At 38.7% G+C, this 26,169-nt stretch overlaps 1 protein-coding gene across 12 annotated transcripts in view; it reads right to left on the minus strand.

Moving 5' to 3' along the window:
* Positions 1 to 26,169, minus strand: part of uggt2 (UDP-glucose glycoprotein glucosyltransferase 2) — a 41,202-nt gene that overhangs the window by 13,156 nt on the left and 1,877 nt on the right. For 8 of the 12 annotated variants that reach the window (XR_008603178.1, XM_055015013.1, XM_055015014.1 and 5 more), the window contains 28 exons: positions 25,604 to 25,686; positions 25,353 to 25,483; positions 23,730 to 23,842; positions 23,390 to 23,567; positions 19,763 to 19,859; positions 19,609 to 19,681; positions 19,365 to 19,465; positions 18,116 to 18,215; positions 17,588 to 17,648; positions 17,194 to 17,285; positions 16,887 to 17,037; positions 15,684 to 15,803; positions 15,133 to 15,218; positions 14,865 to 15,000; positions 14,475 to 14,606; positions 14,197 to 14,361; positions 13,621 to 13,744; positions 13,439 to 13,546; positions 12,250 to 12,344; positions 11,431 to 11,640; positions 8,478 to 8,609; positions 5,227 to 5,357; positions 4,417 to 4,512; positions 4,100 to 4,202; positions 3,437 to 3,516; positions 1,272 to 1,461; positions 994 to 1,152; positions 692 to 777 (listed from right to left, as the gene is read on the minus strand). Coding sequence is in view for 11 of the 12 variants with exons in the window: in XM_055015013.1 (XP_054870988.1) it covers positions 692 to 777; positions 994 to 1,152; positions 1,272 to 1,461; positions 3,437 to 3,516; positions 4,100 to 4,202; positions 4,417 to 4,512; positions 5,227 to 5,357; positions 8,478 to 8,609; positions 11,431 to 11,640; positions 12,250 to 12,344; positions 13,439 to 13,546; positions 13,621 to 13,744; positions 14,197 to 14,361; positions 14,475 to 14,606; positions 14,865 to 15,000; positions 15,133 to 15,218; positions 15,684 to 15,803; positions 16,887 to 17,037; positions 17,194 to 17,285; positions 17,588 to 17,648; positions 18,116 to 18,215; positions 19,365 to 19,465; positions 19,609 to 19,681; positions 19,763 to 19,859; positions 23,390 to 23,567; positions 23,730 to 23,842; positions 25,353 to 25,483; positions 25,604 to 25,686 (3,333 nt within the window). In the remaining variant the exon portion in view is untranslated. The remainder of the gene's footprint in view (positions 1 to 691; positions 778 to 993; positions 1,153 to 1,271; positions 1,462 to 3,436; positions 3,517 to 4,099; positions 4,203 to 4,416; positions 4,513 to 5,226; positions 5,358 to 8,477; positions 8,610 to 11,430; positions 11,641 to 12,249; positions 12,345 to 13,438; positions 13,547 to 13,620; positions 13,745 to 14,196; positions 14,362 to 14,474; positions 14,607 to 14,864; positions 15,001 to 15,132; positions 15,219 to 15,683; positions 15,804 to 16,886; positions 17,038 to 17,193; positions 17,286 to 17,587; positions 17,649 to 18,115; positions 18,216 to 19,364; positions 19,466 to 19,608; positions 19,682 to 19,762; positions 19,860 to 23,389; positions 23,568 to 23,729; positions 23,843 to 25,352; positions 25,484 to 25,603; positions 25,687 to 26,169) is intronic. The other 4 variants (XM_055015017.1, XM_055015019.1, XM_035949115.2 and 1 more) reach the window with 3 other exon arrangements.

Here is a 26,169-nt window from a genome sequence, read left to right on the forward strand (position 1 = left end):
ATGGCCATGCAGACTCATACACAGGGATGGGATTATCACCAACTTGACTATCTGTCTTTGTTATGTTGTTTGAAAATGATACAATGAGCTAGTTGCCTTGAAAGAGAATTAGATTTATTTTAGATAAAAGTGGAAAGTGATAGAGTATATTTTAATTAAAGTGCAAGTGAAGAATTAAAAGAATGCAAGGCATGCATTTTGTTGGAAATGTATCAAATCAACTCAAAGCACAACACTGTTTCTCTTCATCCACAGAAATTAGACAACACCAGTGCACTCAGTCTAGTATATGGAGCCTTTGACACCTACGCCATCCTAACTCAAACACATTCTGTTGCTGATATTCTACAGTCTGAGATGGATGGCGTGGCAGGTGACCAGCTGAATCATCCCTCCACTCTTCTTTTCTCTTTAATAGCAACCCTTTCCTCCTACCTGTCTCTCCCCCCTCTATGCTGAGCAGAACTCCCTGCACTCATCAAAACCTTGCGTTGCTACAGTGTCAGCAGCTCTCCATGTTACCATAGTGATGGGTTTCATAGCTGGAAGTATAAAATGGAGCGATAGCAGAAAACAACCTTGATGCTGAGGTATGGATGAAGCCTCCTAATTAGCATCAGTACTTAAGTTTTAGCTTTAAAATATATCAATATCTGTAAGGGATAAAAATCAAAAAGGCTGCTATACTCACGTGAGAATCTGATAGATTTCTTCTGATCTCCCTTTACGTAATCTTAGGATCCAAGCACCGGGATTGGCTTTCAGCTGAAAATATCCCTGTTGTAGCAGAAACAATTAAAAGTCTGATTAACTACAATTAGAAGACTATTCACACTTGTTTTCTCAACCTTAGCATCAAGCAGTTTCTGTTCCAAACTTATTACTGTGAGTAACTACAAAACTATCTACATCATCTTTTTAATGAAAAAAAAAATAGAAAAATCGAAGAAAACTGTTTCAGTAACTCATTGATAAAATAGAAAGGCTGCTGACCAGGTTAGCCATGACAATAGTGTCATACATGAGCGGGTCTCGACTCATGCCCAGAGTAAACTGCAGTCCACGAGGAGGCTGGCCGGTTGACAGGTCAAAGCAGTGGCCCTCCAGCAAAAGGTGCTCCAGCTCAAATTCTGCTGCCACAACACCGCTCACCTGGAGAGAACCACAAATTACAGAGCATCAAAACCACTGAGATAATGAAAGCACCTTGGCCCCACTTAAGGGTGACAATGATAAGAGTGCTGGGTAGTAATGACTAAGGAGCACAGTACCTCCTGCAAGTGGATGTTATCCAAGTCATGGGGGCTGCGCACTGCCTGCACCATCCAGCTCTCCGGTGTGATCATGTTAAGGGTGAGGAGTGGAGATTCTGGGAGCTCCATGAAACGGGCAACTGGCCCAGGAGACACTGTATCATTGGCTAAGAAAGCCACATCAGACTCCAAGACAAAGCGGTAAAAACTGTGAAAACAGTCAAACAAATGCTCAAGTGTTAGGCAATTAACAGCAAATTATAATAACAATATAGCACAACAGAAAAGGAAGCGCTCTAAAATGGTGATTAGTCTGCAGGGCTTCAACAACAATTCCATCCAACAAACACACTGTCCTCTTCAGCAAATAGTGAAATGATGACATGTTGTGCAATAGTCTTCTTTCTAGGACAGGAGAGAAGGGCTCTATTGTGACAGCTGGGTATATACAATTTCTTCAAAGTGAGGATTCTAATACTATTACTGCCAATGTTCCTGCTCAGCCAATAACAGAAATACGTGCAACAGTCTGTGCACCAGAAAAGTTCCCTTTCTCCATTATTATAGTTGCCGCAGAGGCTAGCTCCAGGCTAATCTCTATGCTAATTGCTTTTCTTCAGTATGCCCTCTGACACAAAGGAGTCATAATGAGAGTAGATAACGTGGTAGATGATAAACATTACCAATGCTAATTCTTTTAATTCAGAATGCCTTCTTACCCTCAAAGGTACATCAACACATTTCTTATTCACAGAGAGATTTCTCAAAAGTTAATTCCCACCACTGCAGCAGAGCTGTTGACTGCAGAGTGTGACTGGAGCTGCTACCACAGCACAGGAAGGTGGAGAGGGATACTTTGTAGCCACGGAGGCAAAACTCAGTACAACAGAGGAAACACACCGTCTTCGTTTGATTGATTCCAATTTGTGAGATGACCAGTTCTCCGCAAGAAGAAAAGTGAGAGGAGGAGGATGAGCAACCCTGTGGTCTTGCTACTATGAGATGTATACCAGTGAATGAAATTAACCCACTGATGCAGAACAGGATTCATGTGTTGCCAAAGACAGCAGTATCTCCAGGGGTGGGCTCGAAGATTACCAAGCTTGTGGCTCTAACAGAAACATGAAGCAGGGAAGTTGTAACCTAGTGGTTACAAAACTAATCTCCTGTTCAGAACTGTCATGATAAAATCCCCAAAAAATAGAACTAATTTCTCCATTGTATCATATTTCCAGCCACAGTATTTTTAATGGCACTCTGTCACTTAAAAGGACATTAATTCCAGAAAGCAGAAGTTTCATGGGAGTATAGATTAACAGCAATGACTCACAGATGTCTGGCTGGGTGTTCATATTTCTGGCTTTTAAGGGGCTCCACCCATGAGCTCATATTTTCAGGGGTTGAATTTACGAATAGCATGTCTAGGAAGTAATCAATAATGCAAAAATTATCTGTTACACAGGCTAATAATATGAATTGCATTTTTACATGCTGGGCTACTGAGGCATTTATGCTGCAGCCATACACTTTGGTTGGTCACATCCACCTTATTTATCTCACACAAGCACATCATGTAGTCCTTTGTGTCAGTTACAGGCAGTTGTCACTTGGGTGGGTGTGATGTAGATGGGTTGGGGAGGGTGGATGCGTAAATGATTTGTCGAAGAAGTCTTGTTTCCATTAATTAAATTCAAGCCGGTCAATTCAGGTCATAATGTAAATTGTTCCTTCAAAGTGAGGGTAAATTTCCTGGAGGATTTCTGCCATGTGGTAGTGGAAAAAAGAGCTATTCCAGCATTCTAATACTACCAATGACTCAGCCAATTATGGAACAAATTAAAAAAGAAAACATCCCAAATTACATAATAGCTAACATTCACCCAAGAGTCTGACGGTTAATGGACAATTTCTACCTTTCATTTGCTGTAGGTTCATTTTTTATTATTACCATTATTGTTTTCACTGCATTGCTTGAACCGCAGTGGTGAAAGTTGTAAGCAATTTGCACAGAGATGCAAGTGGGGGCCCAAAGCAATAAGGTGGTGTTATTAAGCAGATTGCATCTGTGCAGTATTATCTTACAGAGGGACGGAGTGAGGCAGAGATGCTAAGTCTGCAGCACTAAGAGGATACACAAACAAGCCAAACAGGGAAATTTAATTACTGTTGGAGCTGGAGCTTACCTCTTGAGGGGCAGCTCTGACAACTTGGCCCTGCAATTCATAAACACCTGCAGTCTCACATTGACCACTTGACTGAGCACCTGCAGGATTCATTGAAAAAGAGGTCCAGTTAGAAATTAGGAGGAAAAGTGCAGCGTAATGCAGCAGAGAGTTGCAAGACAAATATGCCTTTCACTGAACAAAAGGTCTGGTCACACCTTATCGAGACTCTCACATAGCAAAGCTAAGTTGCCCTTATACAATAACTTTCATGACATAACAATCAAGTAAAATGTATTATTGCCAGTCTATCTACAAATTTTCAAGCAATATATAAAATATTTTTAAATAATTCAACATACTGTGAAAATTATCAGTTCAAACAATAAAACTGCATGCTCCTATTAGCCTGCGCAGAATGTATAAGTAGTACTTCAACTAGACACAAGGACTTGTTTTTACCAAATCAATTTTATTTGTGTAAAGCTTTTAAAATAAAGCGGGTAGAGTATTTTTCAGAGCAAACCACTTCCATAAAATAATATAAAGATGAACATGGATCATAGTATCGATCTGAGACCTAAAACAAATTCTGCCTTAACTTTTGTCTCTCTACCCTACCTTTTAGTACAAAGTGATTTTTGGATGTATTCGGAATTAAGGGAGAAGAGAAAAACAACTTACAATCAGCAGAGGGGAAATCTTCTGTGCCTCTCTAGTTAGAGGGTCAACGATGGCCACAACGTCATAGAACACCTCATTCTCGCGTGGAGAGAGATGGAGCACACTGAGGAGGAGTAGAGCACACCAAAGCAGATTCAGCAACACAAGCTTGTACAGTCCTTACTCGGCAGAACTGCAAATCAAAAAAAATGTACTCGCCTGCACTGCTTCAAATGATGGCATAGCAATTTTCTGATCTATTATAACAAAGAAGCTTGAAAACTTTCATGAGGCTGCAGAGCCAACAGGAGAGTAAATACAAAAAAAACACTGCACACCTGTGGCTGTCTTTGATAAAGTGGACTTCCCTCCTGACCTCTCCTTTGGGGGCTGCAGTTAGTAGGGCATCAACCTTCATGACTAAGTCACTGGCACTGAGGGAAAAGAAGTCAAGTAATAATTTATTAAGGGTATGTGTGAGGAGAGGCGTCAACCAGAACTCACATAACACCAAACTGTTAACACAGGTAGCCTCATAAATCAGTTAAGACTGCAGTAGCTTCAAACTATCTGCACACCTCCAAGTGGTTGCTTTTGAATGTTCTCCGGATTCTAACAGACTTTGGCAAAACAGCGTTCTGCTATCATGCATGATGGTCATGAAATAATCTTCAAAAAAACTCTAGAACCAATCATAACCATTAATGAGTTTAAGAGTATCAAAAAGAATGTAGTGAAGGAGAAATGTCAATGTTTTTCTTGAGAGGTCACCGTCCTTAAATAGCTGTCAATCTGTTTTATTGTTTCACTGTTCATTGTTTATTTGTGTATTATGTATCTGTTTTATATAACTTTTAAACCTTGTATGTCTGCTACCCTGGCCAGGTCTCCCCTGTAAAAGAGATTTCTAATCTCAGTGGGACTACCTGGGTAAATACTGTGAAATAAAAAAATAAAAATATAAAATTTCAGAACCCTTTAACTCCTATATTTAAGGTAATTTCAATAAGGAGGACAAAAATGTTCACAGATTATTTTAAATAAACCTAAGACAAAAGTAACAAGTAAGGAAAGGTTGAAGAGGATGTGCAAATTTAGTAAGGGAAATTGTATTTCAGATAACTTGGCTGAAAAAAATGTAAACATACTGCTTTGGCTTCATCCCCATCTGTTTAACTTTAGTCTTGACTTTCTCTGCAGAACCACTCAGCGTAATCTTCTCCAGCAAGTGGAAATCCTCCACAGTGAATTCTTCCTGCTCTTCAAACGGACCAAGGATCTAACATGAAGAAAATACTCCAGTCAGAACACGACTTTGCCAATTCTTATCTCAGCATGTATTATTTACAACTTGCCCAGGGGGTGTTAAACGTAATGTGATTGTGACACAGTGTTTTATCCACTCTAAGTCATGGTATTCAGTGCTACTGCCCAGTTTTTCCCTGCTTTCTATTCTGGGAGTAGAGCCCCACCACTGCAGCAGAGGAATGTAAGATAATATTAATTGTTGCTGCCATCTCAAAGGCTGGCCGCTTCATCCGTGGCTGTCTGTGTTGCTGCTGCTGAGACATCAGTCATCAGGTCTGTACACACAGTGTGCGCACACACACTCACACAATGCCACCTGTGACCTTTGAGAAACAGACGTCCTGCTGATTTGACAGCACGAAGAAAGCAGTCCGAAAACACCAGAGGGAAAAATCCTCCAAAAGTGCAGTCACGTAGAGGAACTTGCTCTACTCTAGCAAACCATATTCACTGACAGTGTAATGTGGTCCATTCAAAAGACAAAAATCCAGTCAGTACAATGAACAAGCTTTTAGCAGAAATGTGACAAAGTAATTGTTCTTCAAGCCACAGGTAAGTTTGAAGACATAGATGTAAAGTCCCAAGTCAAGTCCCAAAAATTTACTTCATTTCAGATCCTAAACAAGTCACCAGATGCAACTCACCAAATGAGCAGCATGTTAAATTTTAAACTGTACAACAATTACACAAAATTAGAAGAATACTGAAATGTAGAAACTTTTCAAGCAGATCGATGTTTGTGTGTGTGTGTGTTTTGGAAGTATTACTTTCAAATAACAAACACAAAGCAGTTGATGTTTTATAGCATTTTAGAAAATCTGAATCTAGTTTTGAATTCCATATCAAGATTAACTGTCTTCAGATTTTACCATTTGAAACAAAAGATAAAGAGCAACCAAAATTCAAAAATTTAATGGAAATCTATACCAGAGATGGAGATGAATAGCTGAAAATAAAAAATGTTTATCATTCCTCTGAGCTCCAAAAGACACTGTCAGGGTTGCAAGGAATGTTATTTTTAAGGGGGAAAAAAGCCAAAATTAAACTATTTCTCAGAGCCAGAGACTGTAAAAACAGAAAGAATCATTGGATTGCTAACTCTGTAGCAACAATTAAACTACTAATTAAACTAATTAAAAGTGTGACTTTCAGTGTGATTTTCAGTTGTATCAGGTAAATTAATCAAATTAAGTTTAAAGTTGTGAAATTTCATTTGAATCACAAAATTAATCAGATTCTGTAAAAAGCCTAAACTTCTGTGCTCATCAGCACAACTGACAAAACTATTGGTTCTATAATGCCTCAAAACCTCAGGTTTAAGTTTTAATGGCTGCAGATTCTTCAGCCACCTGGTGAAGACTTAGAGATCCCATTTGAGGTGATTATTGTTTATTGTTAAGTTATAGGATTTGAAGCATATTAAATTTGGATGGGAGCTGCATTTTTTCTTCTTCTTCACATTAAAATAAAGTGGTGGGTCTGGTAGTGTACATTTTCATCACTCTCAGGGTTGTAGGCTGTGTTTTATCAGTGAAGAGAGGTTTGAAGACAATTAGCCCACCAGTTTTCACTGTGATAGGTTATATGTATATTTCAGTGCTGCTACAGTATTTCTAATGCAAATTTAATAAATTTTAGATTTTCTTAAGCTGCTTCTTTGAACTGTGGTAGTTTTGTTTTCTAGACAGCATTAGTCGAAAGATTTGGTCTGTGTGTATATGTGTGTGTGATACTGAGAAAAACAAGTGAGAAAGAAGCTTTGAGTTATGATATATCGTAACAATTGCTTGCTTCTTGTTCAGGCTGTCGTCACACCTATAGTTTGTTTGTTCTGATTACAATATTGGGTCTTAGCTGTCTTATATATAAACGCGGTTGTAATACACTGGTTGGTGTATGCTGTCAGATGCAGGCAAAGGGAGGAAGTCATGAGTCACTGGTCTTTCTGTCCAAGTTGTGTTTTCAGTCTGAAGTCATCAAACTCATGGCTGATTAGAATCCTGTGACTCGAGTCCACACTTCTGACTGTAACTGAGGATATTTATCTAACTACACAGATGAGCCACAACATTTAAAGAAACTGAGTAAAGTTGTATAGTGCCCCCTCATGCCGCCAAAACAGCTCTGATCCGTGGAAGGACTGGGCATGTTTTTCCTGCACATCTCAGAGATGCTCTATTGGACTGAGATCTGGAAAATTTGGGCACCAAGTCAACACTTTTAACTCTGTCATGTCCTTAAACAATTCTTGTATAGTTTTTGCAGTGAGACCAAGTGCCACTTCCATCAGGATATACCACTGGCATGAAGGATTTTATGTGGTCTACAACAATATTTAAATTGGTAGTATGTGCCAAAGTAGCATTCACATATATACCAGGGCCTGCCTTCCTCATATTGTACATCCTGCTATCTCTTTCCCAAGTAAATGACACACACACACCCAACCTTCCACAATATGTTAAAGAAAACATGATTCATCAGACAAGGCCATCATCTTTTATTAGTGCATGATTCAGTTCTGACAATTGCGTGTCCGTTGTTGGCGCCTTGGAGAGGGGTCAGCATGGACACTGTGACTGATCTGCAGCTACGCCAAAAACTGCCTTGCACTGTGTATTTTGACACCTTTCTACCATAGCAAGCACTACATTTTTAGCAATTTCAGTTACGGTAACTCTTCTGAGGAAATCGGCCCACACAGGCCAGCCTCCACTCCCCAAGTGCATCAGTGAGCCTCGGGTGCCCGTGATCCTATTACTAATTCACCGGTTGTCCATCCTTGGCCCTCTTTTGGTAGATACCAGCCTCTCCATACCCTTACAAGACCTGCTATTTTGGAAATGCTCTGACCCAGTCATGTAGTCACCACAATTTGAACCTTGTCAAACTTGCTCAGATTCTTATGCTTCCCAATTTGCCATGCTTCAAACACATCAACTTCAACAACTGACTGTTCACTTGCTGCCCATTACATCTCCCACCTTGACATGTGCCATTGTAATGACAAAAATCAATGTTATTCACTTCACCTGTCAGTAGATTTAATGTTATGACTGATTGGTATATACTGAAGATGGACTTCACTCACCCTGCCATTGCTGATCACTGCCCGCTGTCCAGGACGGAGTTTCAGAGCATCCCGACAGAACAGCTGCTGGCTGCGGATAAAGTCAACTTCCAGTGTGTTGAATTTTTTCTCAAAGGCATCAACATCCATGCCCTAGAGCAGAAAAACAAGTTTGTTAAGGATGTTAGATAAATTGATTTCATTTTTAGCTCACACATATCTGAAGAATTTGTGATGTGATGCATGAATTGTGATGCAACTATTGAGATTCAGTCGAGTAGCTGAAGGAAATTTCTCCCACTCCAGCCTGTCCAAAAAAGTCAGGGTGATGCATTGGCATAAGGAATGATGTATGTGAAGCAGAAATGTATTCAGAATATCATTGATGCCTTGCATCAGCACAATCATTGCAGTTTTCCAACAGAAAACATTTCAGCCAGACCTGTCAGAAATGCACGTGTGAAAATGAGATTAATCAATTTGTAATTAATATAACCAACTCTTAATTAAACCCCAGCCATTTTTGTCTATAACAAATTAGGTGTGGGAGTGCAGAGGGTTTGTGGAGTCAGGTTATTAGTTTCTCCAACATTTTTCTCCTCAGGAGAACAGGTGAAATACCAATAATGTCAGCACAATCCAGTCAGCAAGTCTGTCTGGCAGCCAATAATAAACTCATATCCCTTGGTTTTGGGTCTCAAGTCTCACAGCTGCCTCTTACCTATCTTCCCATTGCTATTTCTGGTCTGTTCTCTCTAAATTGTTTCAGGCCAGTATAATTAAAGGGCAGTTTGTTATAGTAGGTCCCAAATGAAAAATGCACTGTATGACTTACTCCTGAAGGGAGAGGTAGGAGCTCTCCTGTCAGCTGATTTGTTGATTAGTGCCTTAAAAATTTGTTTGCTTATGTGCAGTGTTGTGTGGGTGGATACTGCACACTACAGCATGGTGAACACCGGTGGTTGTAGACTGCTTAGGGCAGCAGAGTGATGGTCAGGCTTGGCTGAACACATGTGGCTCACACAACCATGAGCAGTGAGCAGGAGCTCGGCTATTCATCAGCTCCAGGAGAGCAAGTATCCACCAGCACCTTTCAGTTAAAGATTCAGCCAGTGGAGCCTGCATTGTGATGGCTCTTGTGACATTTCAAGTGGAACTGACAGTGAGCAGCCTGCTTTGCTTGGTATCCACAGGGTGTGGAACATCATGCGTGCTCTAAATGTATTCTGTTAGCTGGTGTTCAAGAGAGATATGAGAAGATGGGCCCATCAATCACTATTTTCTCTGACTGTGCACTTATATCAATAAAGAAGGCTCAGAAAAATACAGTATTTGCACGTGGTTATTTCCAACCTATGTTTTCCTGGTTTTTATCGCTATGCTTTAATTGATAAGATTGTTGATTTTATCAGTGCAAAGTAACTTTCCTCCAAGACATAGTAACTCACAATCAACTAACACAAACTATTATCAAGTAGCCATACTAAGAACACTAATAACTTGCTTTTATCAAAGTAACTCTCACACTGTATGGTCCTATATGTCTTTCAGGGTTGGATCACAAGACTCTACAGTTTATACAATACATGATAAACAGTTTGTAGCAAGAGGCGATATACATCTATCAGCTGTTAGAACTTTGGCTATATTATATATATCTAGGTATAAAGAATGCCTAATCTTTAATAATATTCTTTTTAAATCTTTAACATCTTTGGTTGCATAGTCTTGCAAATCAATGAGCGGAGTTGTTTTATGGCAGCGTTGGATTTTTAACATTTTTAATCAATTGAATGAAGAATTTAGATTTTTCAGGTGCATCAGACACTGCTGTGGCCTAAAATAGATTTGGTTATTTAATATCTGTATAGTTTATGAGTGACATTTTAACAATAATTTCACCTGATTAAATATAAGAAACACAGTTTAAAGCTACATATACATAGGAGGATTTTTACCCATTTCACAAACACCTAATTTAAATAAAAATCTGAGGTGTCATGTCACACAAGCAATAATTCTACATTGTTGCCTGCTTTTATTGCTGGCTCAGGATCGTATGGTACAAGCATTTAGGAAAAAGTGATTAAACAGTATTTTACTGCTTCAGCTCAAAGGTATTCATGTGTTAAATAGCAGATAATAAATGTAAAAAAATCTAATTAGCTGTAAATACCAGAATCATAATATTTCTATGTTTACTGCTTATATTGACACACTTCAGCAATTTGCTAACAGGAGATATCCAATTCCTTCACATTTGTAATGATATTCATGAAAACATTTTTTTTTTCTGTCAGAACACAGATCATACATGCTAGAAAACCAATGTAACATGAATGTGATTGCTTGACTATATCAGTCACTAATTAGCTAAAAGTAATTAAAATAATATAATATAATTGAACAGTTAATTTAGATAGTCCCTCTGCTTATGGTGCTCTACGAATGGGTCAGAAAAAATACATATTATAATGATTATTGATCAAAAACTGTCTTATTCATATAACAATCAAATCATTTTCAGTACCAATCCTAAAGCAATACTACTCTATGAAACTTCAGTTTGACAAATATGATAAATATATTTCGTAATATTTTTTTTTACTTTTTTTTTTTAGGAAAAGCCAAGGTTCCAAAATACTAAATGTTGTTTACAAACAAGAGGCTATGCAAGAATTTTTGACTACATCTAAATTTGTCAACACTTGACCTGAAAAAATCAAGTTAATACATGCAACCAGAAAATCACTGCCTTTTAGTTCATTGCTTCAATACTCTGCCCTATGGACACATTTGTGAAAAAAGGAGAAGCTTGAACACTCAGACCATGTTACTGTAATTGTACCACAATAATGACAATTAAATCTCATATCACAATTTCATCAGCAACTAAATTTATTACCAAGCTGAACCCAAAACTCTTCTAAATGTTTGGAATCTTATTATCTCTCAAGTTTTTTTTTTTTTTTACCTGCATCAGTAAGTCCTTCATCTTGGTCCCTTGCTGGAGAAGCTGGCGGCTCTCCTCTTTTAAGAGTTTATGCACAAACTCTGCTGCAGCCTTATTCTTCTGGGTGAGGAGTGAGGCCCAGATAGCCCTATACAGTATAGTGTTATCTTCACTGGGCTTTTCACTGGGGTTATCTATCACCCCCACGCGTACTCCAGAACTGGCCTTCTGCTTGCACACAAACATACACACAAATACAACAGTGATATAATTCACCCTAATATCACACATTCTCATATATCCAGAGAGCACAGATGTCATTGACAAAGAGCACCAGGAAGAGAGTCTGATTGCTTTAAAGGTTTCTCCTATTCGACTTATTCTACCAGTAATCTTTTTTTCATGACAAAAAGAATACTTGCTACATTACACCTAATTCATCTAAAGTACATCAACAGTGAATATTTCATTTCAGAGGCATCTATATTGATGACTTTTGTGAGAGAAACTGGAGGAAAATGTTTTAGAGTAAATTTACTTGGGTTTTGGTCAGCATCCAAATCATTTCAATGCTTTTCGTCTCTTCCGCTTCTATGTAAGGTACAGACTTTCAGTGAACAAGTTTTGTCTCTGTAGGGACACTAAGGTATGAGTCAAAGGCTGGCGAAGGTGAAAAAAACTATTGATTTGAGTCAACATTCATTCCTTTTAAGAATGTATGGCTTACGATATATTGGTAAGAGTGGTTTATTTGTTGATTATATCTTCCAAGATGCAATACAAACTAAATGATGAGATAAACGAATGGGGAGAAGAGAACATTGTGTTAATTGTACTCACCACATGTTTTAGGGCATTAAGCAAAAGTTTTCTTCCTGAAACTTTCTCAAAATCACCAGTTATCCACATGGTCACAGCAGTCATCCCATCCTCATCTAGGATAAAAGACCAAAACATATTTATAGTACTGAATAGATTCATAAAACACTGCATCAAATTTTAGGCATTGTGTTATTATACATTGTAATCAGTGAGAGGAAAATTTTATTTTTGTTTTTGTTAAGTAAGACCTTCCTTTGCCGCAGGACAAGTCAGATTTTTTGTGGCACAATTTCAACACTTTGCTGAATCTATGCCACAAAAAATTCCTTAGAGATTGTGCTCCACGCTGACATGACAGCATCATGCACTTTCAGTAGATTTTTTGCCAGCGCATTCATGCTGCAAATTTCTCATCCCATCACATCCCAAAAGTGCTCATGTGCCTGTGGAGGCCATTGGTGTACGCCAAGTTCATTGTCATGTTGGTGGGACGAGCCTGCGATGACGTGCTTTGGGATACGGTGCGTTTTCTTGCTGGAAGTAAGCAGCAGAAGATGGACAGAGTGGTCATAAAGGGATGTACATAGTCCATTTTAGCATCAGTTCTCTTTCAAGCATTCAGTTGGCATCTGACTATGGGGGGTTCATTTCCACCCCAAGTCATTACAGTGAATGTTCAGTTTGTGTGTCAGAGGTGAGAGAGAACGAGACATCTGGCAGAGAGCTGAGCATATTATAGGAGAACTATGCCACCTGTCATAGTTATAGTCCCCCCAGCCAGTCAGTCAGAAAAGCAGGCGGTTGGCTGGTCAGCTAGTCCACAGAGAGAGGATGGCAATCAGCCTCCTCAGCCTCACTGCGTTTACACTCTGGGCCTGAGCAGTGAAACGCAGCTCTGATGACCATTTAGACTGCTGGCTGAAAGCCAGTCAGAAAACTCAGCAATGATCTTGCTGGAGGCACAGCCTGTCTGCCTTCACAAAGGTCAATTTCACATTTTCAGAGATCAGTGAAGCAGTGTAGAATCATTTTGTTTAGATACTGCTCATTTTACAGATATTCAGCGAATAAATTTACAATAGTAACTCCACTTTGGATGACAAGCAAATGCTTGTATAAGTAATTTATACTGTTGCAAGCAACTGTGATGGTGTGCATTCATCTGAAATAGCATTTACAGGCAAAAAAATCATGAGCAACTACTTACCACTACTTGTGAAGTACTTCATTCTCTTAGCCATCACAGCTGTTTTGTCTCTGGAGTCCAAGAATGAAAACATAGTTGTGTCCTCCCAATCATTCACAACTGCAAAGCCTGAAAGTATAACATGAGAGCAATCTAGAAAGTGAATCAATATCTGATAGTGTAAGTTGAGTAGTGTAGGTCACCTGGGGTGGACGTGAAGTCAAGGTATTTTCGGTCAGTGCTTAAAATAAGAGGATTCATCCTGGGAACCACATTGGCCTGTTCCATTAGATAGTCCACCACATCTGAGCCTTCAGTTAATTGACCCTGTAAGGTAAAGAACAAAAAATATAAGAGTTAAATCACTGACAAGATTAGCTCCTAAAAATATAGTTGATCTGGTGTATGCCCTGAATCTGAGCCATTAACATGCAATAAGATAAAAGCACAACTACAAATACAAAGTGAAGAAGGCTCAGAAGGAATATTTAACTGTAAACTGCCATGACCTTCAGTCCAGCAAATCAAGCAAAAAGGAACGTAATTAGTGATCCTATAATCAACTCTTTCTAAAATTTTAAGCATATGTAACCTTAATACTCCACAGTAAATACTAGTAGACATGTATTACATAGACATCTTTCTTGACGTCACTTATCAAGGAATGTCCACCACAAGCTAGTATGAAAAATTTTTTATACACATTTTACAATAAAAGAAGTAGCTTGTGTATGTTTCAGTATGAATAGTGAATGTCATTCTACACAGATGTGTCATACCATAAAGACAGCTCTCTGAAAGGCAGTGGTGGTGTCCATTATGCGCTGCAGGATGACTGTCTCCAGCTCCTCTGGGTCCATCTCATCTGGGCTCAGAGGAACTCCATTAAATAAGGCCAGAGGCATTGCACCCAGGCCACTCTGTCTGTAGAAGAGGGCACCGTCCTGCAGCAAACAAAACATAGACTAAATACTGGGATGTTGCTCTTCATTAATGACAGAATAAGGAATTATTGTTGCTTTCAATGAACAAAAAAAAGAGACCTGTTCCAGCTCACCTTTCTTTTATCATCATACTCGGAGTCAACACCAAGAATCCTTTCAGAATTGGCTTTTGGAAATTTTCTCTTCAGATAAGAAGAGACTGTATCAACAGACAGCGTCTCCCCTACATCCACTGTGTTGTACAACTGTAAGAGAGAGGCAAGGCAGTACAGACTTGACCATTACTGTTTTAAAATCCCTGCCACTGTCAATAATTTCCAACTCCACTTGAAAAAGATGATAGCAGACACAAAACCACACTCACTCCTCTCCTGCAACAATGTCTCAAATTGGAGGATAACAGAAGGTACAATAAAGTAACTGACTTCTGAGGCATGAAGAGACATGAGCTGCCAAAAAGCACTTGTTAAAACAACAGAGATTTATGTATGTGATATACTTACCGAGACCATAGACATCAGAGCCTGGGATAAATCGTATTCGTCTGCAATGTAATTCAGCAGTCGGTAAAATCCAACCCCTGCATCTGAGAAGCCATCAATCTCATCTTTGGTGTTGACAACAAACACAAATCCAATTCTATATGGAGAACGGGACAAAACAAGTATTCAATTTGCAGGTGAAATGAGAATCACTACCTGGTAAAGATTATAAATGCCAAGACTGGACAACATAAAGAGCTGCGGAGGTGTGACAAATAGCAGAACCAACCTTAGGGGGATCTTATGCTTGTAGAAAAGCTCTGCCAGCTTCACCAGTTCAACACTTTCTTCCTGCAGTGGATCCAGGAACAGCACCTAACAGCAAAGGCATCATTGTCAAGCCTGGGTCATAAAGCCTTCACAAACACTTGCTTTCCAGATTGAATCCTTGATCAAGTAAAGTTTGGCAGGCAAGAAATACACAGAAAGCTTGGTCAAAGACTGTTTTGAGAAATTAAAGCCAAAGTATTCAGTCTTTGCATTGCATTAACTGCAATGTTGTAAAAGCGAGCACCTAAAATCAGACAAAACGTGAGTAATCTAATCTAGAATAAAGACCTTTCCTATTTAAGATTATTTTTTGGATATTTTTGCATTTATTGGGATAGTGCAGTATAGGCAGAAAAAGTGTAGAATTGGAGCATGGGAATAACAAGTAGCAAAGATCCGAATAACCAGGAGTCACACCAGGTCCTCATAGCTCTAAGGCTACATCCCACGTGGTATGTGCCATAACCACTCAGCCCTCACTTGGCATTTCTGTTTATCCGGTAAACTCACCAGATTAAAGAAATTGCGTCTGATCTGCCGGATGACTCCAGGAAAGGTAGCTCTGAGGAGCTCCTGTACACCTGCTGGCCAGTTGTGGTACATGAAGTCGTTCTCAATGTCATTCAGCCACTGAAATATACATGAAAAAAGCAATAATTAAGTATTTCCGTCTTCTGTGGTTTAGTAGTACTAAAGATTTTTTTTAGGGTATAGTAAGAGTCTATATATCAAGGTGTTATTTGCTACATGTAATTGACCAAACACTATACACTCACGAAACATAAATTAATTTTTTCAAATAGATTATTAGAGGGGTATAAAATGAATAATTTATGTGTCTGTAAGCTCTGGTGGAATTAATCCCCCCAAAATTAAGGACATTCATTCACAGATGTTGGGTTTCCAGTGCTGATTACACATTTCATGTGACACTGGGGATTCATTGAAGTATAATCTGTTATAGTTTCAGAGTTTTAAGATACTACACATTGCTAGCTTTTGTGACTATTGAAAGTAAAGTTTCTTGTAATGACAACATTTTACTTAAATGTGCTTTCATTATTGTAGCCAGCCTGCCTAATAAACAGATACTTACGTTCCTGTAAATTAAAAGAAATGTACTAGCTTTGATGTGTATAACTTTTTAGAAAAGGCTATGATGGCTTTCTATGATAAAACACCAGAATGGCAAATAAAAAGATCCATTACTGCAAGGCAATCTGGCAATAACAGTGGTCTTTCTCACTGTAATTCTTGAGCCTTTTCACAGTCCAAGCGTTTGCCTCACTGGCAGACTAACACTATGTCTCTTACACATTTTCTTCTTCTCTCTGTTGCTCTCCCTCTTTCAGAGACAGACATATTTCATACTCTTAGTCACTTCAAGGGGCGAGAAAGACTAAAATGACAAACATTTCAGTTGAGTGTGGACAGGCTTATGATCTTCATATCTTTGGAATTTTTATTGTACTTACAATATTAAACTGACCAGAGGTGGCAAAATGAAAACTTGCAAGTTTTTAATTTGTTAACTCTTCTTGGCTAACTTCCTAGTTAATAACTGAGCTGCTGGTGGGCGCAAGATTGTTGCAATAGCCTGATGATCAATCTACTTATTCCTACCCTGACACAAACACACACACACACACACACAAAAAAACCCCTGCAGTACTAACCTGGCCAAAGAGAATAATGTTTTTGGCCAGTACTCACCATTACAGCTGGATGTCTGATATCTAAGGCATAGCTGTCATCCACAGAGTTCACAGGTAACCTCAACAGCTTGCCTTGATGTTCTCCCTTTATGCCTAAGTTATGCAGCCCCTCCAAGACCCTGGCTTCTCCTCTGAGGATGTCCAAAATGCTGCAAGTACAAAACTGCCGGTTAGTTTTTTTAAATACATATTAGCAACGTGTCAGTGGATTTGCATTGCAGCGAGACGACTGAGTCAATGTGTTGGTCTGAAGCTTCCTGAGGAGAGCACAGGCAGACCACTGTGCCCTCCCGCTGGGTTCTTACCTGAAAGGGTTGTGAAGGTCCAGATCAATGTGCAGTCCGTTGATGAAGAGCTCCCCGTCTCCCGGGTGAACACCAATGGTCTCGCTCAGATGCTGAAAGAACAAGATCAAAGTGCTATTGGAAAGCCAAAACCCTTAAATGAGTGATTCTGCCATTAATGTCTGATGTTTTCACAAGAAACTATGTGTACAGAGATTACAGCACAAGAGAGAAGGGATAAAGTGGGAGCAGAGACTAGGAGAAAAGCAAAAATAAAATGTCAAATTTGATGTTCTGGAATTTGTATCAGATACAGATTAGAAACTCATTCTGTAAAACACAACTTGTACAATGGCTACAGATGTTACCGGAGATAACATCTGCGTTATCAGAAACACTGCTTATGTTATCCCACCTTTTGGTTCTCCTCAATTTCTTTTCTCATTTCCTGCTTTACGGCCACTCTTGTCAGTGATCTGTGGGAACAGTAAAACATGTACAGTCACCATCAGCTTTTACCACATCCCCAGCCGGCAGTAAAATGCCAGTTTTAATCTCCAAAAACCTGTGGGTCCTCAAGACGGTGTGTTTGCAGTCAATTCGCTGTAAATACCCAACTCTTACTCAGCACTTTCTGGTGATATTACAAGCCGACTGAACCAAAACAAGCAAACATCAAAAAAGTTGATAAGATCTCTGTATTACAGATTTATTTACATTTATATACATTTGTTGTGGAGACACTAGGTACCACAGGAAGAAGCAATAATGCTCAAATAAATGGGTTTATAAATGGAACATTTCATGTGCACTTAAACAACAGCATTTGTTGTGCCTAGATTCACACATTGTAACACAGAGCAAGACTCGATACGGATTTTGGAACTGTAACAAATGTGCTAGCCAGTCAACCAGAAAGAGAAAATAAGATGAATTTTCTCACCTAGCTTTGCTTGGAAAGTTCTGACTGAGGTCTCGCATGAGCTTCAAAGCATCAAACTTTGGCACAGACATGATTCTGGCAGCTGCCTGGAAACTTAGATCTGCAAAGTCAAATAATGACAGCATCAACAGTTATACATCTACACATGCACAAGATTTAAGACTAATTAAATCCAGGATAAGAAATCAAAGTGTTTACATTAACAATAACAAAAATGTTTCCAGCTGTTAGAACAATTACCAGTTAATCAAATGAGTAAAGTTATAGATAAAGATAGAACAATATAACATAGCTATAAACATACACAGTATATTTTCAGTGGGTTTAAAAGCATTTACAAGCAGCTTTAAATTGCCCATCAATGACTTTTACATGTACACACATATTGAGTGAAAACTGTGTAGGTTTCCATCTCTTAGGACCTATCTATAATATAATTAGATACCTGCGTCTGTATATCTTTCCATGGTCCCTTCACATCATTACATCTGTCCACTTGACCTGTTTGGTGTGGCTATAGCATATATTAGGTGACTACTTCAGAATTATTTCTGAAAGTTATAGAACATTTGATAGAATGCTTGTATCCTGATTTGAACCTAAAACAAATCTGTCTTCTGCTAAAGTTTGCTCATTATTTTTATACCACAGACATTATGGTGGTGACACTGTCACTGTTTAAGCTTGGGCAGATGTTTAAAAAAAACAAAAAACAAACTACATCTAATTTTGCAATTTGCTCATTAGTGCTGTCACCAAGAACTGTCTAGAATGATAATCACATGCTGTCAGCATCAATAGCATCAATAAATCTTAGATATCACTTTACTTCACTATGTTTATGTAACCTGAGCAAATACTAAATGGTGAACTAGAATGATGAATATAACTACATCAGGAAATGTTTTCACCATATTACAATGGAATCTTTATAGCAACACATTCATGCTTAGCAAAAATAAAGTGTGCATTTGTCTTAACTACAATATCCAATCACAACCTCTGACGTTATCTGTAGCTAAAATTCTATCTTCACTTATCAGCAACACAACGGAGCAGAAATAATATGCATGTTACCTTGGATTCTCTTTTCAGGGGAAAAACTAGTTGACAACTATGTTAAAAGACACTACTAAGTATTTATTAGTGCATGCTAATAGTTATCAACAGCTACAAGCAGATATTAAAAAAATATTTTAAAATATTCTTAAGTATTATAAACAACAGGATTAAAATGGTATTTTGATACCTTGCATTTCCCACACTTTGAGAGGGGCCATGTCATTAGTGCTTTCAAGGAGATGTTTGCGAAGCTCAACAAGTTGCCCCTGGAGTTCAGGGTGAGATTTTCTTAAAAGAATGAAAAGGAAAAAAGAAGCAATGAATGCAAAGACTTCTTTTTATCTCATAGTCAAGCCATATAAAACACAAGACTCCCAGCAGCAATAACAGAAAATACAAAGCAATTGATATCTTACAGTATAGCAACTTACTTTAATGTTCCAAAAAAAAATCCTTGGACTTCATCATTATCATCATCCTCAGCATTTACAGCAGTCTTTGGATCTACAAAGCGAAAGATTTGTGCTTAATTGCTTTGGAAACAGTGAGGTCCAACACACAATGTTTGATAAGTCACCAACTGACCTTTTACTCTGGTGTCGTCCACAGCTTTGTATTCCTTGCTTTTGATAGCTAACTCAACACCATACCCAGATAAAAGCATCTTTTGAGGCTTTGGATCCTGCAGCAATTGCAAACAGAGTATTGGCTTAAATGTAAAGCAGCACAGTGTCAGGGCTCCCTCCTCTGTCCCAGCTTCAGCCCCCACCTGACCTCCCTCATCCTCCTTCCTCCTATTCCTCTCTCCACCTTCCTGCTGCAGCTCAGCAGAGCTCCTCTGTCCAGCTGTTGTTCATCACCAATCACTCATCAACGGAACTCCTGGCAGGTGTGGTGCAGCACACCTGCTGATCATCTCCACCATAAAAGCCGGCCGCACACTCCACACCTTGCCAGATAGTAAACTCTGCTCACGCAGTCAGTTGTCTAGCCTTGAACCTTTTTTCACCATTGGAAAAGCCTTGCCTAACCCTGTTTCTCTTGTCTAGCTCTGCTGACCCAGCTGCCTGGTTCCACCTGCTCTGTCCCCCCATCTCCTGCACTCTGGATCCTGACCAGACCTCCCTCCCTCACCTTGGACCTGCTGCCTGCTCCTGGATCCTCTACTCATCGTGGAGGGTCTCTGCCTGCCGTACGCCCACCTTGGCTCTGGAAAACACCCCACCTGTCGCCCTCCCTGGAACGAGGCTTTCCTGCCCGCTCTCCGCCGCCAACCTACCCCCACCATGGAGGACGCCAACCGGGCCACTGGTTCCTGGTACAGTCACCCCCCACCCTCCCCGTTTAGTTCAGTTACTCCAGACATCAGTTTTCCCACCCTGTCCAGCACTCCCTTAACCTCTGTTTAACACAATAAAATCCACTTTTGTTCTTGTCTCAGTCCCTCGTCTGTGTGCTTTCTGCTCGGGTTCACCCCCACGCCTTGACACACAGAGTTTTGCTTATATATACTTTTTTTTTTTTTTTTTAAAGTACTGTGAAAATAATTATTAACTCAGCAGCTCTATCTCACATGATTTGCTTTCAGCTTGTGTCTACATATAGTTTATGGCCAAAATGATATCTCTTTTAATTAGTGGGTTCAGCTGCAAGAACCACCACATTTCGGCAAAATTGGGTGTAAAAATCAAGCTGACACGAACTAAATTTGAATTGGCACACATCTAAAGTAGAATGGGTCATAATAAAGCACTTTGGTGACTTTCAGCTCTCAACTGTCATGTGATGCCATCTTTCCAGTAAATCAGATTTTTTTCTCTGGATGACTGCAACTACTGTTACGAAGCCAAAATGTCTAAAACCAATAACAGCTTAGCCACAATGCAACAAGCCAAGAGCTGGCACAATAAAACCGTTTGTCTCAAGTTGTAAAAGTCACATTCAAGTTCCAAACTGCCGCTACGAGTGAGAAATGTTGGCAGAACACAAGCCGAAGATCAGCATGTGCAATGTTAAAAGATGGCTAGAACAGTGTAAAGTAATCCTCCATTGGACTCTGACAGCGTGACGAAGAAATCCGTGGCTGACAGGTGTCGAGAGAACTATACCTGTCTGAATAAAAAGCACAACTGTACTTTTTGTTGGAGGGTGGAAAACGATCTGTAGCTGTCTTTCACTGCTTTGGCTTGGCCCTTCATTCCCTAACTCAATCTAATAACTTTTATTTCAGTCGCTGTTTGCGAGCCACATCTTTAAGCCCACATTGAGGTTTCCATTTTTCTTTGAACATGTTGTGTACACCTGTGTTTTTCTGTGTGTAAGTGTAAACTGTCTCATAATAGATGGGATTTTTTATTACTACAGTCAGTCAAAGTAATAAAACGTTTCATCAGTGGGAACAAAAAGCACATGGACTGCCACATACAGCAGCAGATTCACTGACTTTCAACCTTGACACCGATGTCACCAAGACTCAAAGCACTGCCTCAGTCTTTCACAAGCACAATCAGAAGACTTGCACACCCACACTCTGCTTTCCTTCAACACGTCTTAAAGAAAAGCACCTTTCATGCTTTCACAGCCTGTTTTTGAGGAATCTGTTAATTCTTCATTTCAGCATTGACCAGTAATACACTCAGATTACCAGCGTTAATTTCATCAACAAAAACTACGATGAAAAATGTTTGTTGACGACCTATTTTTCACAAGGAAAGTAAAGCTAAAAATAAACAAAAAGTCATAATTTACAATGAGAACAATGACATAATGATATATAATGTTTCATATTTTCAGTCATGAATAAAAACTAAATAACATGCAAAATAGACAAATGGACATGAAATAAACATCATTTAAAGATAAAATCTTAGTGCAGCATCTGTAATATAACACAATGTAGCTTCTGATAAGCAAAAAATTTCTTCCACCCTGCAAAATGTAGCTTTTTCAGTAGATGTCTGTGTTTGATTTCTTGTACTGCTAATAACACTGTGTCTGAGTGTAATGACCTGATGTTACTGGCTCTTGAAAGGAGCAGATTTATGAACTAAACTCATTTACAAATTATATTCAGAAGATAAGGCATACAAAAAAAGAAATAAAAACAGCTGAGACAAAACAGGAAACATGCAGGCAGCAGAATACATTTACAAAAAGGTACGCCAAGCTAATGTTAGTTTGAGTAGGATTTATACATCCAAGTCACCCTCTAGTTGTTTGCTCAAGAAATACTGTTGGATAAATATAACAATCTTAACAAACTATGTCTCGTCTTAAACTTAACCCAGGCACAACAGAATTTTAGTGAACAAGTAAGTGAATCTTCTTCTGAAAGATATTTCTCTGCTTTGTAGTGAAGAGAGCGGGTAGCTGTGGTAATGCTAATGCCAATGTTAGGTGAGCAGGACAGTCAGAGTGGGAATGGTTCTGTTTAAACAGCCGGAGTTTGAAAATGCAAACAATATTTACTGAGGAGAGTCCGCTGTTGTATCACTGCAGAGCAGAGGGACATAGACACCGAGCCTTTTCAACTAACCTCGCAGTAAGGGGAATAATACCAGCAATTGTGGTAACCGTATACAAAAAGGGCAACAGCTACAATCTCAAAATGCTCAGAAGACATGAAGAATAAAAATGTAAAAATGAGACTAAAATTATCCAGTCAAAAATAACAATGAATTTATTTAGCTTCTGTTGACTAAACCTACACTAAAACTGACAAAAACTACCACTCAGCAAATGATCAACACAGGTCCAGCAGACAATGAAAGAAAACCTGGTGATTATAGAAGCAAATTTTTACTGAAATTTGACTAAAGAATAATACACAAATCAATATCAGATTCCAAAATTAACATTGCTATTTAATCACTTTTATAACCCAGTTTATGTCTGTATGTCACTATAAAGTATCATCATCTTAGCATAAAGAAATAGCATAAGTCTCTACAACAGAGGAAAATAAGCAGTTGCACTGGCAATACTTCTCAGTTGGAAAAATTAAAAGTTGATTTCATTTTTTTTATTTATGAGATGTGTTTACAAGATGGAAATATCACAACTTTGTATTTTACAAAGTAACTACTCCTGTGTAGAAAGACAAAAGACTTGAGCACAAGTCGGATTCAAAGATAATCTATTTACTGGGGGTGAACAGCAAAACATATTCTTCAGTAAAGTCAGAGGAAAGAAACTGAAGCAACAGCTACTTACCGCTACATAATGCCGAAGCACATATGCAAGCGTGCCCTCTTTGGCCTTCTCTGACAGCACCGTATGAAAGGAGTTGAACTTCTTGGTTCCAATCTCAGCATACAGAATCACAACTGGCACATCTGTTTTATTGGCCCCTGGATATGTGTGATCGTTCTTGTATAAATATGGTTTTGGCCTGCAAACATATGGAAACGTTGTTAAAGACATATTAGGAATAACATGAGTAAAAAATCCCGAGTCAAAATTTAAAAACAAATAACTTTAAACTTTTCATTTTGTTCTGCGCTAATGGATTCAGTTTATCCACAGAGGGGTACAAGGTGCCATTCCATGTTACCTGCCTGCAGCTGCCTTCAGGAGCTTCTTGATGTCCTTGGTGCTGCAGCCACGTTGACCATGGATGGAGACAAAGGCAGGGCAAGCCTCCGGCGGAGGCTCATCACTGGCTATCTGTCAAGACAAGGAGCAAAAAATGTTCAATAACACAATGGCTTCCACATAGCCCTTACAGTGCCAGGATTTGGTGTTTTTGTCCCTGCGTGGATTACTCACATTAAAATGCATGTGATCACAGTAATGTGATGCAATTTGGATCAAAGAAAAACACAGCATGGCAAGTCTATAATCATTAAGTCCACCATCTCCCTCTTACTCCTCAGCATAGACCTTAGTTATCTGATTAATATATTCTCAACATTCTCCAGACTCCAACTGTGTTGTTTCTAATAGTATTTAAGCAATTTTTTAGGAATATGTGGTCCTATTCCTCAACTTTAAGAGCTACTTTAATCACCGATCCAATATATACTGTGCAGCACAGCACTTCATTTCACCAGCAAAAGGCCATTTACTTGCTCAATTGTTCAACACATTATTAAATGAGAGAAATTCATCAACCAGTGTCTGTCATCAAAATGAAACTTCTCTTTATAAATGCTGAAAAAAAAATTCAAAAGTAGTACCTAGGGTGCACTTAAGTTTCTTTATATTGTTTCTCACTCAGATCTGCATACAGTCACGTAATGTTAAAGTCAAACACTGATTTGTTTTCTTTCAAAACTAACATCATATAAACTCCATCTGCAACAAAAAAAAAGTCTCACGACAGGTACTATTAATGTATACCCCCTACTTATAGTGGGCACTTAAAAGTCTCATAAAATGTAAAATCTAAAACTTAAGTAAATGGAAAATGTAAAATATCTCCACTCCATCCAATCACTTTTGCCTTTCTGGCAACAGCACTCCATTTACATCACATCTCATATTTGCTCACGATAAGCAAAAACCTTTTTGGCCTCTGCTGTAATATACTCACACTGAGAATCCACTGCAGGTTTTGATTGCCTGACTCTTTTCTGTCCTCTCAGTTCATCTTTCCCTTACCAAACATCATGAATTTTCACACCTTTTCTTCTGGTATGAGCACGATGTTGTTTCTCTCTGAGGTCTGCCTGTTCCATATTCAAGAATTGTGGTACCTAAAACTATCCTGTAGTATAAATATTTATAAGAAATTATGCTCTACGAGTTGCACCTGTAAGGTACATTTGACAACGTGGGACAAGTAGCACTAAAATGCCAAAATTGCCTGAACGGATTTGAAAATTCATCCATTATCATTTCTTCTGGTATTATGGTAATGTCTGATTTGAGATTGATTTAAATGTATCATTTGAAGATAATTATCCATTTCCATTTGAATTCTGTGAGAAACCAACAAGAAATAGTCACAACTATAGAATATTTGTTTGAGAAAGACTAATATTTTAAGACAATGCCAAAGCAACTGAGAAAAAACACCGCGGAAGGCATGCAGAGCATCCTTAGTTAATCTTAGGGTAACAAAGAAATCATAAGCACCTCCAATAAGAAGCAGACCGTGCCCTCTTGCATTTCCCATCTGCTTTTGAAATGGCTTTATAATAGTTAAATTCATACTATTTTGATGACAACATACCTGCTGGGATGCATGAACAGCTGGTGAATAGGACCGGAGGGCCAGAGCAAATCTGAGGAGATTAACTTGAAGGATGGTGAGGAACTGGCCAGCCTTCTTAATGATCAAGTTGTAGTAGGAGCGCACAGACTCTGTAAGGTCAACAATCATAATAATGATGCTTATTAGAAGTCAAGTTAAATGATATAAAATCAGCAATCACACCTCTACAATCCAAGCAATGGCTTGTCATTTAAAAAAGAAAAACATACCTCCTTGCTTGTATACAGTGAGTTCTTTCACAGTGTCAACAAACTGCCAGAATTTCTCATTCCCATCTTCCCCAATAAACTCGCTGCACAGGAGAAAATGAAAGTCAGCGACCGCAGCATCTAAGTAACCATTTTCTGACTGCCCAAGCTACAGACCACACAATCATTTCAGATTTTATGGAATAATTTTGCCCAACATTAGCATCATACAGCACCACACAGATTTCATAAACATGCAGGAGGTTATGACATTAATAAGAATATTTACACACAAACAAAAATCATAGGCTGATGGCAAAAAATGTCTATTAAGTCTGTAAATAGAAACATTTGAACATTGTTATTTTTTAATAGTCTTGTAATCAACAAATAGGTGATAAAACAACAAAATTATAAAAGGATGCTGTTTACCGAAAGTCCACTACAGACTTGAAGGAGCTTATTTACCAAACTGTTGGGTCTTTTAGCATGGAATCTATCATTTTGACCGATGAAAGTCAATGCAAGAATCATTTCTCAACAATGGATAGACAATTTTGGGGAGCCACACTCTGCAGTTGGTCCCA

The sequence above is a fragment of the Amphiprion ocellaris genome, chromosome 11 (assembly GCF_022539595.1).
Source record: "Amphiprion ocellaris isolate individual 3 ecotype Okinawa chromosome 11, ASM2253959v1, whole genome shotgun sequence".
Taxonomy (NCBI): Eukaryota; Metazoa; Chordata; class Actinopteri; family Pomacentridae; genus Amphiprion; species Amphiprion ocellaris.